Here is a 16,259-nt window from a genome sequence, read left to right as displayed (position 1 = left end):
TAGCTCTTTAAATATTGCTACATATCAGTGGAAGCTTAAACAGGGCTTTGTTCACAGCAAAATGTGTGGATAAGCGCCGTTTATATAAAAACTCAAAGATCTCGAATATAATAGAATTTTAAGAATAAGCAGTGATGTTGGATGCCCAATAAAACATTGACAACAGAGAAGCAGAAAATTTAGTCGTTACTGGAATACGGATCAAATAGTTACAAAATTGGGCAACCATAATTCCAATGACAGATGTGACAACAGAGAAACCTAGTAAACAACAGCTGGTCGTTTACCTTGGTTACAGTCACATTGCAAACAATTCAAGCCTGAATACCATAATGGTTGATTCTAATTGTCACTAAGAAATTACCCTCAGTCACATAACATCCTAACATTTTGCAACAGCATACCAAGTCATGGTCATATTTATCAGGAATAGAAAGAACGCTTCCTGGTCATCCCTCACCCATCAACTGAATTTTGATGGATGCGATGGTTTCTTATATATAGCCTTGTTCAAAGTGAACGGTGTATAAAAGATGCGTATAAACAAATTTAAATGTTGCTTGAAATCAAGAGAGGAAAGTTGAGAACGTTGTACTTGATTTTACCTAGAACGAGGCATTATATATGTGGTTGAGTGGTTACAAATGTCACAAGCTGGATGGAAGGTTATGGGATCAAAATCGCAGCCCAAAGATGCCTTTCTTTGATTTATATATAAGAGTTTGCCAAATGATGTTTAGTACAAATCATGACTTTTTGTGTGAAAGTCCGTTTATCTAACTTCGCATGGAAGGTCAGTTTGGAAAATAAATATTGCTTTGGTTGAATCTAATTTTTGCAATTCCTATTTCAAAAATCTTAAATCTCAAATTTTGTTTGAATTAATTTTTTATTACATCGTTACTGGATATAACTCACTCGAGGTTCCTTTTAATCCTTATAATAATTGTACAGAATATTCAACTAAAGAACTTACTTATCTGGACCTCCATGTTTGTTAGTCTTATGAGGAATTTCATCATTCCATATTATCTCTCCTCTGTTGCTTCTGATTATCTGAATCTTGAAGAGCAATCCCGCATTGAGTGCCTCCTCTAGAAAGTGTATGATTCCAATGTCGGGCAAATATTCAGTGAATTTCTTTGCCTCATATGAAACACCCTGCAAAAATAAACATACCGTAACAAATTATTCAACTCCCATCCCTGATAATTTATTAAAACTGATATAAACACCAGGTTCTCCAGAAGTATGCGCACCAAGATGTCACACAACCTGAATCCTAACCGGTTAACACATACTATGTTCAGGTTGTGCGCCATCTTGGTGCGCATACTTCTGAAGGTCCAAAAGCTTTAAACTAAAATTTCTGCAACTCAGAATCGTTTCATATAAATTTAACGATTCCTCAGAAGCAGACAGTTGCAAAAGCATTTTTTTGGTGATTTTAGTTGGGATGTTTTCAAATACTCGCTCTGAACAAGGCACAAAACAAGCAGGCACTGATACGTGAATACTTCAATTGATCGATTAGAATCTTTCTCACTAAACATTGACTATCAAAACATTTGATTTCTAGGTCAGGAGGAGGGCACACATTTGAGCCAAAGATGTTTTACATGTGCAAACAAGTAAAATATCCTCAGGAAACATATAATCAGTGGCACCTTGTTCAGAGTTGCCTTCACATAACATTTATTAAAAAAAAGTTTTAATTTTTCAAAAAAGAAATCAAACATAATATATCTATGATTGGGAGCAGAGTTAGAATATGATGACACTAACATATTACTGATACACAAAAAATCCACTGATATGTAAGAGGTTATTTATGAAAAACCAAAGGACCAACATTTTTTCAGGCAGAGCATTGCTTGCCAATTTAAATACCTCGTTGGTGAGATCGTCGATCTGGGATTTGAAGATTAATGTGAAGAAAAGTAACCAAACTATGTTGGCATCACATGTTAAAAATCCTAGATTCAAGCACATTACTCAGTGCATAATGAAATAGGTAGGAGTGTAAGATAAATAAGGTGGCAATGCAACCAGACAGATTTCAGTTCTACAATAAATAGTAGTGCCTTGCGTATTAGTGGCTGCTCATACATAGCCTTGTTTGAAATAAAAGACATGACAAACGTTCCATAGAAAAAATTCATATGGTAAGTTTGTCATTTTAGGCGTTTGGAATCTTATAGTCGGACAAAACTATCAGACTTAAGATAAATTGTGATGATTATTGCCAAAATAAAATACCTAATTTACTATTTCATATAAATTCTTGAATAATATTATTTTCCAATATTAAATATATTTTAAATTGGGCCATGTCCAACAAGAGTCCTTCAAAATCAGTGTGCAATTAGAGATGTACCGATACCACTTTTGTCGCTGATACCGATCCGATACCAGCTAAAAATGTCGATACCGATACTACAAAAAGGCAGATATTACCAATATTCCGATACCGATACTATGTAATTATTACTTAATTAGGTGTGCTGTGTAGGGCAGACGGGTTAAAACAATGGTCATTGAGCGTTGTTCATAGTACACATTATTTCAGATCGAAAAAAAAAAGATATAGCACATAATATGAAATTAATGTTTGGTGTTTGCTTTAACTGATTAAGATAATTGTACAGTAATGCTGGTAAAATCGATGTTCAATTAGAAAACTCTTAAGCCGGGATGTCCAATTCGAATTTAATTTTGATATCGCGACCTTCGAATATCGTTATTCGTGTTTAAAAGAATATCGAATGTGACCCACACATTCTAGCGCCGCCGTTCTACGTTCAAATTAAAAGCATTTTACAAATATTTTATTTCGTGGCTAATCGTAATTGTCGACGCAATAAGTCAAAGCCAACATGAAGGAATATCAATCAGCACAGAGAAAAAGAAGGCCTACCTATAACCGTCGAGAATGTTTTTTTACTTTATAATATTTTACAATTGCTATCATATATTTTGAGACAGTCTAGGGCAGGGGTCGGCAACCCTAACTGAGAGGATTTCTCATGGCACGGCTTTTTCAACTCGGACTTTTTAACAAGCGCGTAATCGCTGAGACTGTTTCATGAGGAAATGGAAATTTCGATTTTGAACCCCCCCCCCCTTTCAAATATCCTGACTGCGCGCCTGGCTGGTTTTTATTATTTCACTGTGAGCAGCTACATGTAGCCCTAACAAAAACGATGAAATAAGGGCAATCCCGTAGTATGTGCACCGAGATGGCGGACACCGGAACGTCATTTTAAGTTCTATTACGAGTTTGGGGACTAGCCACATGACTCCCGCAGCCGTAGTATTTGTACCTGGAATTATGGCCTAACCCTAACCTGGTACACACACTACATTCCAGTGTCCGCCATCTTGGTGCGCATACTAGAGGAGTCCCAAAACAAATTTTATCTTTGATAGTATTGTCGCTACAAAACTAATAGCGAGTGGCGTTCATACATATTACTTGAGTCGTGCAAAGACAGGTGGATGTAAAAATGCCGTATGCCGAAATTTTTCGTAAGCTAGTTTCCATGCACGGTATCCAATAAATTGAATTTGCTTATTCGAATAAGGTAGTTGGCTATGCAAACCATACACATGAAAAGGTTTGGCACGCAAAGATGCTCAATATTCATAAACTGGCACGCTGAGTTTAAAAGGTTGCCGACCCCTGGCTAGGCGGTCATGTCAATATATCTATAAAGTAATTGTGTAATTAAACAAAATTAAAATTAATACCTGCGTAGAGGGATAATTGTGTCGGAATTTAGTTTATCGATGTCGACGGACTAAATTAGTTTATCGATGTCCACAGACTAAATGACACTCGTACTTGACGACAAACAGTCAGAATTTATACCCGTGCCAAAAGTTCATGTGCCGTTAATAGGGCTTTCCAAGCGAACCGAATATTCGAAATCGAATCGCAAATTATTCGAAGCGTTTTTCGGCCAATTTACAAATCGCTAAAATTTGGTACATACTGCGCCTCACGACCCCCTTTGCGCCGTGTGTGTTTTTCACCAGGCCAGCAAAAACATGTTTCTATCGCTTTCTTTGCTGTAAAAAGGTCTCTCCTATTGCCCGGTGACATGTAGTTATCTATTCCATGCATGGTCATAAATTAAAAGTTATCGGTAACAATGATTTGAAGATGACGTTTTTTGAGAGAACACAAGGAGAAAAAGGCGAGTTTTGTATCAGCCAAAAATACCAGTTCTATAAATAGAATCGATTTGTAGCTGTTGAGTCAGTAATCATAGGAACATGGTACAGGACTGAAACACGTTTTGGAGGTCGAATATCGTTTTCCAATAGAATTTGTAATTTCTTCTAATGCAGGGGTGGGCAACATACGGCTCGCGTCCGGCCCGCGACGAGATTTTGACCGGCCCGCTGACTGTATCCAACCACACTCTGTGATGTGGTCCAGTCCGACTCATCATTCCTGAAAGTTGCCGATTAATCTACTCTCACCGCACTGTCAAAGCGAGCTGGTGAAATAAACAATTGTCTTAGTGAACAAACAATGGACCTTTCCCCGACCTTTGACCCCCGAAAAGTTCTTCCTATACTTTATCATTGCAAAATTTTCGGGGGTGGTTTCGCGAGTTGGCGCCTGTTAAATGGGGTATGTGTTTCAAACCATCATTATGATATATCGCATACAACAATCTGTTTTTCAAAAGTACCGATAAAGAATTTTAGCCAAGTCTGTCACAGCTATTTCTACACTGATTTTTTTATTACTGCAATTAAATTAAAACTCATCAGAAGACAGAGTGATCATTGAATTATCTGATATATATCTAAATTTCCGAAACACAACTGGAAACTGACGAATAAAGTTCGAAAACGAGGTAATGTTTACGACCACGCCTGAAAATCTGTCTGAGGGAGAAAAGTGTCTGAGCGGATGCGAAAAGAGGGCATTGTTAGGTAACTTTTGCACCTTGCTGATTGGCCAATGTCACGAAGTAAACAAGGAAGTCGATTCTTGAGGAAAGGTCCATTGCACACTTGTTAAACAACAAAGCAGAGAGCGTTGTAAACATTCCTCACTACTGGTATATTTAGATTCTAAATATAAATAGATTTTATATTAGGTTTTATTAACTATGGAATATCCCAAGAAACGTAAGGTTGACAGAGTGTCAAGCATTTAACAAAGATTGGATACCGAAGTATTTTTTATAAAGGTTGGCAACAAAGCAGTATGTTTGCAGTGTGATCAAAGTGTTGCGGTATTAAAAGAGTACAACATTAGTCGTCATTATGTAACGAAACATGGAAACTATGGAAATAATTTATCAGCAGTAGAACGGCAAACTAAAGCAACAGAACTGGACAGTAAACTTACTAGGCAGCAGAATGTTTTCAAACGCGATTTATAATTTTCTTTCTTCCATTAGCGAATAAATATGTGATTAAGATATTGAATACTATTCATGTAATAATCCGGCCCGCCGAGGACTTCATTTTCCCACATCTGGCCCGCCGACTAAAGCACTTGCCCACCCCTGTTCTAATGGCAATACTTTGTTTCATCCATTTATTACTAAGACAAATAATTGCACTCTTGTGAGTTGATGGCTGTTGTACAGCGACAATATCGTCATCAAATATTAATGTCATCAAACTAGCTTTGAATTTGTGAGTTCCTGAAATTCAATTTTGAATTTATTGGGCAACAGTTATATCTATATTAATAGTTGTTTATCATTTTACTGAAAATTACACAAAAAATATTGAGTTAATAATACTAATGGTAATAGGACTAAAATAGCAACTACGGGCATTATAAGAGTCTGTGCAATTTCCAACTCTTAAATCTTGATAGTTTTCGAAACCCTAATTTTTTGACCAGTTCAAGGAGGCTTGTGATTTCCTTTTATAACTCTGGAAACATAGTTATGCAAAATATTTGCAATAATTAGATATAACTGCACATACGTCATCACAATACTGAAGAAGAGTTTTTATTGTACATTAGAGACAAATTTAGGATTTCGCAATAATATTCGATTATTCGGTTTGATTCGAGAAAAATATTCAGTTTGACTAGAATCAAAAAATTATTCGATTTTGGACAGCCCTAGCCGTTAATAAGGACCCCAATTCCACTGTATGATTTAAAACTGGGCGCCTAGTTGCTTTTTGTTATGTGCTGTGTTGATATATTTCATCATAATTACTATGTAATATTAAAAATGTCAATATAAAAATTTGACAGCGAAAATAGCTGAATTAGTTGAGCTAGTTTGGCTTTGGCTGATAAAAATGGTAGCTAAAAACATGTGAATCCTATTCTCTCGCGGGGGTGGGGACATGTATGGCTCATAGCTCACAATCTCTCCAGACAAAAAATAAATTAAAAAGTAGTATTCCAACTTATCTTTTAAAACATTCTGGACCATATAAAAAAGGTAAATATATCAGGAATATCGGCCTTAATTTAACCGATACTATTACATGGCCATTGGCCGATACCAAAAAAAAGCCGATATTGCCGATACCGATACATTGGTACATCTATATGTACAATTACATATGTGGAAATTTAATTCAGTAATGCAGAATAACTGATATAAACACAGCTTGGATTGATTTTTGCAAATTGCAATGTCAGATTTTAACGAAAGTCATACGATTTTCTTTGATAATCAAATGCTTTAAAAGACAAATTTTGAAATGAAAACCTCAAATCAAGAATTTGCTCTATGTAATATAAACAATCGTGTATATATATTTATTTATTTTGGACATCAGCACTGGTAGAGGTAAATTCTGCAAGGGGCCATTAAACCAACATATAAAACTGCTTTCTGGAAACATCGAAAAAAAAAATTCTAGAACATCTAAGCACTGAGGTGTTGTGATGGCCTTGTGGGTATAGCATTGGACTTAGCTATGTTGGATCATAATTCGAAGGTCCCAAGTTCAAGTCCCATGCCCACTGCCTTATCCAGGATGTAATAACTTGAGTAGGCGATTCCGAAATGAAAAAATTACATTACATCCAAAAATAATAGCTTATTATGCATTAGTGGTTGCTTGTGCCCTGTTAAAGTGAACAATATAATAACAAAAGTGTAATTAGAATTCAATTGCTATTTGGGAGCAGAAAAACTGTATTTGGAAGATTCAATGTTAAACATAGAATCAATGTAAATGAATACAACAAGAATCTTGGTTCCAGTAAATACATAATTTAATATTCCATCAACTGAATTCATTACATGACTCACATTCAGACTTCCAGCAGGGAATGAGTGTAGGTGATGACACAAGCGCCACACCATTCATATCCTGGCAGTGATTCATCCAACCTTTCCACTGTCATTCTTCCACCAGGTGGTTGTTGGTTGATGGTTCTTAGACCAGATGAAGTAGCTTGACTTGAAGACTGAGATTCTGGAAATTGAAAAATTATTTTAGTGAAAAGGATTAGGCAGGATTCAAGTTATACATATTGTGATACTGATCCCAAGTTGGATATTATATTTTTACTAATGCTTTTGGATTTAAGCAGTATTGAATTTTTTTATATGACACTCAAATACACCTTCGCTCTTACCTCTGTTATAGACACTCCCTGGGCAAGCCGGGAGTCGAGTGAAAATTCAGTAAACAAATCTGCTCAATGGTCTTGAACCAAGTTTAAACCACGCACCATAAAGTGGGAGCTGGTGAGGTGTCGGGTGTGGGATTTTTTTTCAACCTCGTTACTTTGAAATCATAAATACTGAAAACTCGAGCCGAGTGGAAGTCACCCATTTTCCTAATTATGGTAAATATTGAACCAGTATTTATGTTTTCGATGAAATATCACAAAGTTCAGAATTATAAAACAATAAGCCAGATATAAACAATCAATAGTGATTTAATGCTCAGTGCTCACTTTAGTTATCTACGTCAGGGCTTCCCAAACGTTTGAGCTCGCGGCCCCTTTTAATATATTAAAATTTTCCAAGACCCTTGCCCCACACTAATAATGATAAACAGTTTGAAATATGCATTTTTAATATTTTATTGACACAACTAATTCTCAACTTTTAGTAGGCCTACTCAATAACAAAAACAAGCAAATATTTACTCAGATTAATGTTACTCAATTAATTATTCAGTGTAATGGGTGATAATGCTTTTGCTACATAGCAAGTCCAGTCTTGGCTCAATGTTTGTTTATGTAGACCTAAATGATGAATTACGATGTCTGGCCACCGACGGCATGGTCCTTATCCGGAATTGTTACTCACTCTTATTGAACAAATTTAGCATAAAACGGCAGTTTGTGCGACGCCAAATTATCAGGGAAAAAACTCACGCCGCACCTACACGATTATGCTGCCTCAAGATAAAACACAATTTTGTCATCGTTAATGTGTACTTTATGCCTTTTGAGGTTTAGTAACATGTAGGCCTAATGAATAAAGACAAAAGTTAACTTTTATTTCTTACCCCTGCCTAGTTTTTTTTAATGCTAAAAAATCACTCATGTTCGATAATCTTGGTTCAGCAAATGAATAAACTGCAGCCTGCGAAATTGCAGCATGTGGGGTTTATCTCTACTGTTACGTAACAATAGACCCTACTTAACAGAAGTAAACAACATAGAATGGTAAAGTGAATTTGTTGATTCATATACACATCATTTACAATATTGAGAAACAATAACACATTTAGAATAAATGAAATATGTGAAATATTCAATCATATATTAGTTAATATTTGACACAAATATCCTAATTTTCGAAGCGCACTTAGCAAATCGGGTCCTACGATCAGAATATTCATTGTTATGCAAACTCGATGATTGAGCCGTGTTTCCCCGAAAATAAGAACAAGCCTTAATTTTAAAAATGACTTAGAAAATAGACTTAGTCTATAGCGCAATTTTTTTGGACTTAGTCCCGTGGTTCTCAAAGTGCGTTGATTCAATTTTGTCAGGGCGTCGCAAAATTTTGTGATTCGTGCGTGAACCTTTCAACCATCCCATATCTTCTATTTTTACTAAAACACCAATACTGCGAGAAATTATTTTGGTTTGTGATTTTGTACCAGTGTAGCCGCTTGGTTACCGAAAATACAATGCAAATTGTTTTATCCGGCGATTGAACCTTAATTATGTGTTTGACAAGTATGGTATTGATTGACAGGCAGAGTCTTGATCGAGTAATTATTAACTTTTAGGTTTCGATCCTTTGCGAAAGCGCTTTGTTAGTTCGCGCACATGTTTAAAATCTACAAGTAGGCTACGTGTTTTGTCCACACCGCCTTCACACAACAGTGAACATTTTCGTATTGCAATATTACGCATTTAGACGTTTCATACAGAATTTTGAATTGCTCCGAGCAGTCGAACACAAAACCACCAAGTCCTAGCATAATAAAGGCACTTAAAATATGTGATTCCGTACATCAGGGGTCGGCAACCTACGGTCCTACGAATCCGGCCCGCGGAGCACTATAATTCAGCCCGCGACGCTTCACTAAATTATAGTAACAAACCATCCTTTTGACGAATATATATTTTTTAGACTACATTTTATTATAACCTAACAATTATATAATTCATAATTACTTGTTTAATGAGCAAATGGCAACAAAAATAAAATACGATTTTCACCCTGTTTTTTTCACAAGCACCAATACTTACGTAAGGGCGAACGTCTGAGTTTGGTTTTATATTGCTGGGAGACATATGTTTTCATATCGGCGACATATGTTAAAGACAACTATCAAGGCTTGAATTCTAGTTTTTATTCCGATTTTTATCTTTTGCGCCGGCTCTGATCTTTCTTGTCATCTTTTGCAAATTAATAACTGTCCCAATTTTAAGTAAACAATGTTATTATTTCTGACACCGGAATGCGGGTATTTATGAAGACGATGGTTGACCTTCTTATGATTTTACTATTTTATTGTGCCTGTTTATTTTCGTATTAAATAATAAATAAAAACCCTGCAAAGTCTTTGCGTGAATCCTGAATGTTATTTTGAATTCAAATGATGATTTAATAATTCAATGGCAATAATGGCAATTCTACTGATCAAATGATGATTCCTTGGAAAAATTTCGCACAATAATTTGTTACCTTGTTTGACATTTTAATTTTACGAAACGGCATTGGTGCGCTTTATGCAAAACTGAGAATTAAAACAATACCCAAATACGACTCCTCAAGTTTGTCGTTTCTGTTTCTCAGGAAGAACCGTGAGGTAATTTTCGCCAAATTCAAGGGATAGGTTTAGTGACGCGCAAGTTCCGTGTCCAAGCAAATCAGCCTAGGTAGTAGGTACTCGATATATGAGTAGTGAAATGGCATTCTAATACGCAAGAGAATGACACCGAATGGTTATTGTTACGAAACGATACACGGCGCGGTGTTTTTTGCTAGCGATCCAAGTTCGCACCCCCAAAATTATGGAAAGTGTCCACCCCTGGATCTGAGAGATTGTTATACCGTGGTTTTCATACGATTCCTTGTGTTATCAAATCTTCTGAGGTTTTCCCATTTTCCGGCGCATTGCCGGACACAATCATATATTTTTTGAACGAATGTTCACCGTCAACGCCTACTTACAGTCGATATACAGGTACAGGTACGTTTCCAGTTGTGGGGTCGCAAGTATCTGTAGGCTTTGATTTTATGAAAATTGGGGTCGCGAAAATAAAAGTTTGGAAACCACTGATCTACGCTATGAACCACAAATGCAAGAGATTGTACCTGTTGTGTCACTTCTGTATCCACCCACTGCTCCCATCTGTGGTTCTTGGACATTCCTAGACTTGTGGCTACTTGATGAAGTATTGCCAAAGAAAGTTTCTGTATTTTCATCTCTAGTACTTGTAGCTCCAACTGTTAATTGCTGGGCTTGGTACGTTTCTGTTTCGACTCTAGTTTTTGAAGGTGCTGCTTGCTGAGGGGAAAGATCCATTGAAGACGACTTCTTCCTTGCTCGAGAAAATAATTCATCCATAAGAATATCGTAACATTTACGAGAATCTCTGACCAAAGTCTCAGAGCGGATCGTTTGTTCCAAGAATTGAAGAGGAAATTTTTGAAGATCAAGGAGGCCGAACAAATCTTGAAAATTTTTTTTCCTCTTTTGAATATCGTGCTTTATCCATCTAAGAGCTCCGTGCCATTTGATAGTCTCGGACGAATATTTTGTATTTGGGGATTTGTAAATCCTTATGATGTCATCCTTGCTGATATCACAGAACTCTTTTTTCTCAATGATTTGTTCAAAATTTGCTTCCAGAAATTGATTCATCACTTCCTTCACAGCATTTAGGTTGGTAGCTTGATTAGTTTCAGCCAGATTTTTCAGGATGAAGCAGTTGTCAATCTCAAGATTTGTCTCAAGATTCTTGACATCAGAGAATAATGCAGTGATGACTGAATTCTTCGCAATATCATTACTTTTCACCAATGGTTCTTCCAACACAGTCTCCAGAAGAAATTTGAAAGGATAAGTCTGGATATTGATGACTGTAACAAGATCGGCAAAACATCTCTCTGAATCTCCATCTTTTGCTCTTGCCCATGTTATCATAGCTTGCCATGATGTTTGATAACCCACATTTGAAACTTTTATGTAACGAAGGAGATCTGGCTTGATAATGAACGGGAACATCTCAGAGGAAATTACTGATTTGAAATTAGTGATCAGCACCTGTTCTGCTTGTTCTTTTATATCATGACGATCGTACGCTTGAGCCAAGTTGATGACAGAAAGACAATTGGTTTGAGAGAGATTGGTTTTCAAGAAATGGAAGCAAAAGTTTGTCAAGCCAACCATTTGTAACAGGTTGGAAGCTTGCAGGATTTGTTGAACGTACTCCATTTTCAAATTTCCTACTCCTTTATACATGAATTCTATACATTGGGAAATCCCATTCAGATCGACATCCTTCATATCAATAAACCCATCACGAGATTCCTTCATTTTGCTCGTAAACATCGCTTTAAAGTATCCTGATGAGGCTGCCAAGACACAGCGATGAGCACGGAAGGATTTGTCACCAACTTTGACATCGAAATCGCAGAGAATGTTTTGTTCTCTCAAGCTATCGAGTGATGTCATAAGCAAACCGGCTTGGGTTGAATTTGTTTGTTTAATGTAATCTTCATTCATGATCAGTCAGCTCAACCTTACTCAAATCAGTAATTAAGTATAACAATCCTAATGCATGCATAAAAACAATACATTTTGTTAACGACTGTGGTTAATCTTCCAAATCAAAACTACATTTTATTATTGAACATAATAGATGATTTTGCTCATGTCAGCATATTATTATACATCTGCAGGTCTGAATTTCTTGGAAAATTATCAAATGAGAATTCTTGCCATCAAAATGATGAGGAAATGTGACTTCTGAGTTGTTTTGATTATTTCCAACTATGGCCATGAACCTGGAATGTTCAATTGCTCAGAAACATCCTGTGGTTGCCGTACTTACTCTCCTATCACATATCAGGATTAGTTTTACTCTTATTCATTCGAAGTATTTGAGTATGAGATAGTGATAGATTCAGTAGATTGGAATAGTCTACCCATGCTATATCATAGTTCCCACCTCAGATAATATATTTCACGTTTTAATGCAGGTCAATTACAATACAAGACTTCTAAACATACAATATAATTAGTGCGGCTGGTGAAAGTGAAATGGCATTTTCTCGAAATCTTCAGTTTCATAGCTAAATAGGACAGATATGTTTTGCAAAACGTGAGCTGTGCTGCATTAAGTGGGGATTACCATAACTACTTCTCAAAAACAAAATAATGGATTGACAAAAAGTTTATTTCGATTCTATGAATGAACACCGTAGGCTATATTAGTATAAGTTTATTTTGCCTATAATCAGAATAACAATAAAAGGATTGATAAAAATAAATAAAAACTGATTATGAAATCAGAAGAGAAAACAAAACCTTAGATAAGGTTTAAAACGTATAAAATATAAGATGAAAGATTTTGCCAAGAAGTGTTACCGGTACGTGTTCACTCACCTAAAATTATTTTACGCACGTACGGTACCGGTACCGGTACCCACCGACACCACCACACACAACCACAGAGAAATTAACAATCATAGTGACCGGTACCCGGACCGTACTCTGCTGATACACCGCATTAACTTATATTCAGTTGCATAGACTGATAAAGGATATTTCCACTGAACCGCATTCGCCCAACATATTGGTTGAATTACAATATAATTGCATTCATTACTCAGTTTCTAATGCAGCATAGCGCAGTTGTGCAAAATCTTAACATTTGCAACAGTGTAACTCTGACCTTTCACCTCCACTGTTCGTGTAAGTTGCCAAGCCGAGAGGCTTTAAACTGACAATGAAAACGCTGATTTCAACTGATACTCATCTAATAAGCACGGTTGGAAAGTTGTTTTGATAAAAATAAGTGAAAAAATGAGTAAAAAAATGATGCACCCTGATATTACGTAACAATTCGAATAAAACGTCATTGCTTGTCTGTTTTGAATTAGATCTGGCAACCTTGCTTTTAACCAAAAATTGTCCATATTTAGGACGTCATAAAAAAAGAATTGTTATGGGATTAATCATTATGATATAATAATCTCACCCCGAAGTATTTGCTAATCTATGCGAGCATGCCAGCATTGACCTGCTTTGAAGCAAAGATCAAGCATTTTCTGTGTGGGAGTCAGTTCAGTATAAAGTATTGGATATGGATGTGGTGTTGCGCTCGTTCTGTGGAATATTCAAATGGCAAAGTATCGCGGTCTCGAATTACTATGCACTGGACTATTTATTTTCTACAGGCCTACTAAAAGTCAGGAACGCTGGAGCACAAGTCAGTGTAAGGTAAAATTTTTCGCTATTCATTTTGCGGGGTTGTTGAACCGGATAAGACTTGGGCAGTGTCCAATAAACCGTTCACGCGATTATTTTTCATACACCTCAACATACAGACGGACGCAGGGCTTTTCGCGTTCAGCCTTAGAGAAGATTCAATTTCACAAACAATACCAAACACAATATTGAAAATTTTGGTAGAAAAAAAGTACCCAATTTTAAAATTATTTTGATTAGGTGCGAATGCAGGACCATCAAAGATCATCGAGGCCCCTTATCATTATATTTACACCGTAAACAAACTGCCAGATTGGTTGGGACAATATAAGTATAAAAAACAGAAAATTGTCCTCAGGTAATTTTGCTCCATGACACTTTATAGCAGGTTTATTGTAGAGTTTAGAGAACATATGTGTGAATATATATTATACTACATTGTGATCTAATACAATACTAATCAGTGATCCCCATAATACAGTGATTTTCAACCTATTTTTCTAAATTACCCTTTTTTCGATTTGGAAAGAGTTTTTATTCCCCACATACTAAAGCATCAAAACGAATTTAGTAAAACTTTATTCAATTGCGACCGGTTAGAAACCCCCTGCCGTAATAGAAACGGGCTCAGTTTAGAAAAAATATAAAGTATATGCTTTTATAAGGCATTTCTCCTTAATGGATCTCACTAAAATCCGCATGTCAATCTCCGAGTCCAAGTTTGATAAAAGTATAGTTGTGGAGCCCGAGTGGAGTCCATCATATTGAAATCGCAAACTCGGAAACTTGAGAATCGAAACCAATCAAAACATTTGGTGCTCGCGTGGTATGTGCACCAAGATGACGCACAACCTGAACATAGTACGTGTACCAGGTAGGGGTTCAGGTTGTGCGCCGTCTTGTTGCACATACAACGGAAGCGCCAAAAATTTTACCTGCGTATAAAGGAAAATTCAGCAACAAAATATAACTAGCGCTTAAAATCTAATGGCTGTTAAATTCAAGAAGCAATAATGAGGCTATACCGAAAGCGCAATACTCGGAAACGATTTATCATGCAAGTGAGCAAATGTACGATGGTGATAAGCGAAATGTGTTTGAGCGCACGTATCATAGAATAAGTCATTATTCAAAACAAAGTGAAAATTTATTCACCTCAATGTAGGACAAATGCAAAACGATTGTAACAATACGTAACTATGGAATTTACCTCGGTATGCGAATTTTACAATTTAGAATCGAATTTATTCGAATCACTACAACTTTCAATTTTTTGTAAATACAGCGTGATTTTTTAACGATTGTAGAAATACGTAACTATGAAATTTACGTCGATATGCGAGTCGAATCAATTCGAATTAAACACAAGTTCGAATTTTCGTAATGAAAGAAAGAATATTCACTGTAAAACGCGAGACAATTGCATGATTCGACAGACGTAACACAATATCGAACAGCGCTTTTCAACCGTATATTGTTCGAAAATAACCAAATGCCTATTAGGTTCGCCACTATTATTTAACCTGCTCTACTTTGAGAATCATTTTGTTTTGCCGGTGTTAGGTTTGCTTTCGTATATATTCATAGTTTATACAATTCAGCCAATGAAACTATTGTAAAGGGGTCCCTCGAGCCTCTGGAATTTTCATTGGGGTTCCGCTCCGACAAAAAGGTTGAAAGCTACTGATAGCCTTGCTTGTTGTCCATCGTGCCAAACGTTAGGCAAAAGATTTCAAACGCATAACGAGGGATTGAGGCTTCAAATCCAGTGACGATGACTATATGCGAGAGCATGCTCGGTGGCTTATGGGAAAACAATTAATGCAGGGGTGTGTAACCTTTTTGTCTATTGACGGTCGCAATACGGTTTTGAAAGAAAAACTACTGCCGATCGAAGTTTTTTTATGAGGTATATTCAATTAAAAAATTGGTTTTCATTGGCATCTCATTGACTTGCGTCTAAAGCATTTAGGAAGCGATAAAATTTAAACAAATGTGCTGAATGAAAATTACTTGGAGTGGTCGAATTGAATAATTCCAACGAATGAAATATGTTCGACTATTTTCATCCACATTCGCTAGTGAGGCCTAGGCACAGAGGGTCCGAAAAAAATGTTAACAGCGCGACCTATTTTTTCCTAGAATGATTATTTCTTTGGCAGCATTCAAATGCGATATCTTTCCGTTGATTTCCCCCGTAAAACGAGTATTACTAATTTTTGCGCCGTGGTGGACATAAAAGTTTAATTTATTTCCCGCAGAACTGTACATTAAGCGATTAGTCAGACGAACGCAAATGTCTCCTAAGCAACCATCGCCACCGCCAATAACTAATGAAATTATGGCTGAATCACTGGTCATTACGACCGCAGGTCGTGCACCCCCAAGTTGATGTA

The 16,259-nt window shown here is 36.4% G+C and overlaps 1 protein-coding gene across 2 annotated transcripts in view; it reads right to left on the bottom strand.

The window, feature by feature from the left end:
* LOC120331545 (uncharacterized) overlaps positions 1-12,193 on the bottom strand; it is a 37,201-nt gene extending 25,008 nt beyond the window's left edge. The window contains exons 1-3 of one of the 2 annotated variants that reach the window (XR_013476667.1): positions 10,743-12,193; positions 7,260-7,425; positions 977-1,161 (exon numbers count right to left, since the gene is read on the bottom strand). Coding sequence is in view for 1 of the 2 variants with exons in the window: in XM_078113649.1 (XP_077969775.1) it covers positions 7,262-7,425; positions 10,743-12,156 (1,578 nt within the window). In the remaining variant the exon portion in view is untranslated. The remainder of the gene's footprint in view (positions 1-976; positions 1,162-7,259; positions 7,426-10,742) is intronic. The other variant, XM_078113649.1, reaches the window with a different exon arrangement.
* Between the last annotated feature and the right edge of the window lie 4,066 nt (positions 12,194-16,259).

This window comes from Styela clava, chromosome 6, assembly GCF_964204865.1.
Source record: "Styela clava chromosome 6, kaStyClav1.hap1.2, whole genome shotgun sequence".
Lineage (NCBI taxonomy): Eukaryota > Metazoa > Chordata > Ascidiacea > Stolidobranchia > Styelidae > Styela > Styela clava.
This window is presented reverse-complemented; position numbering and strand designations above follow the sequence as displayed.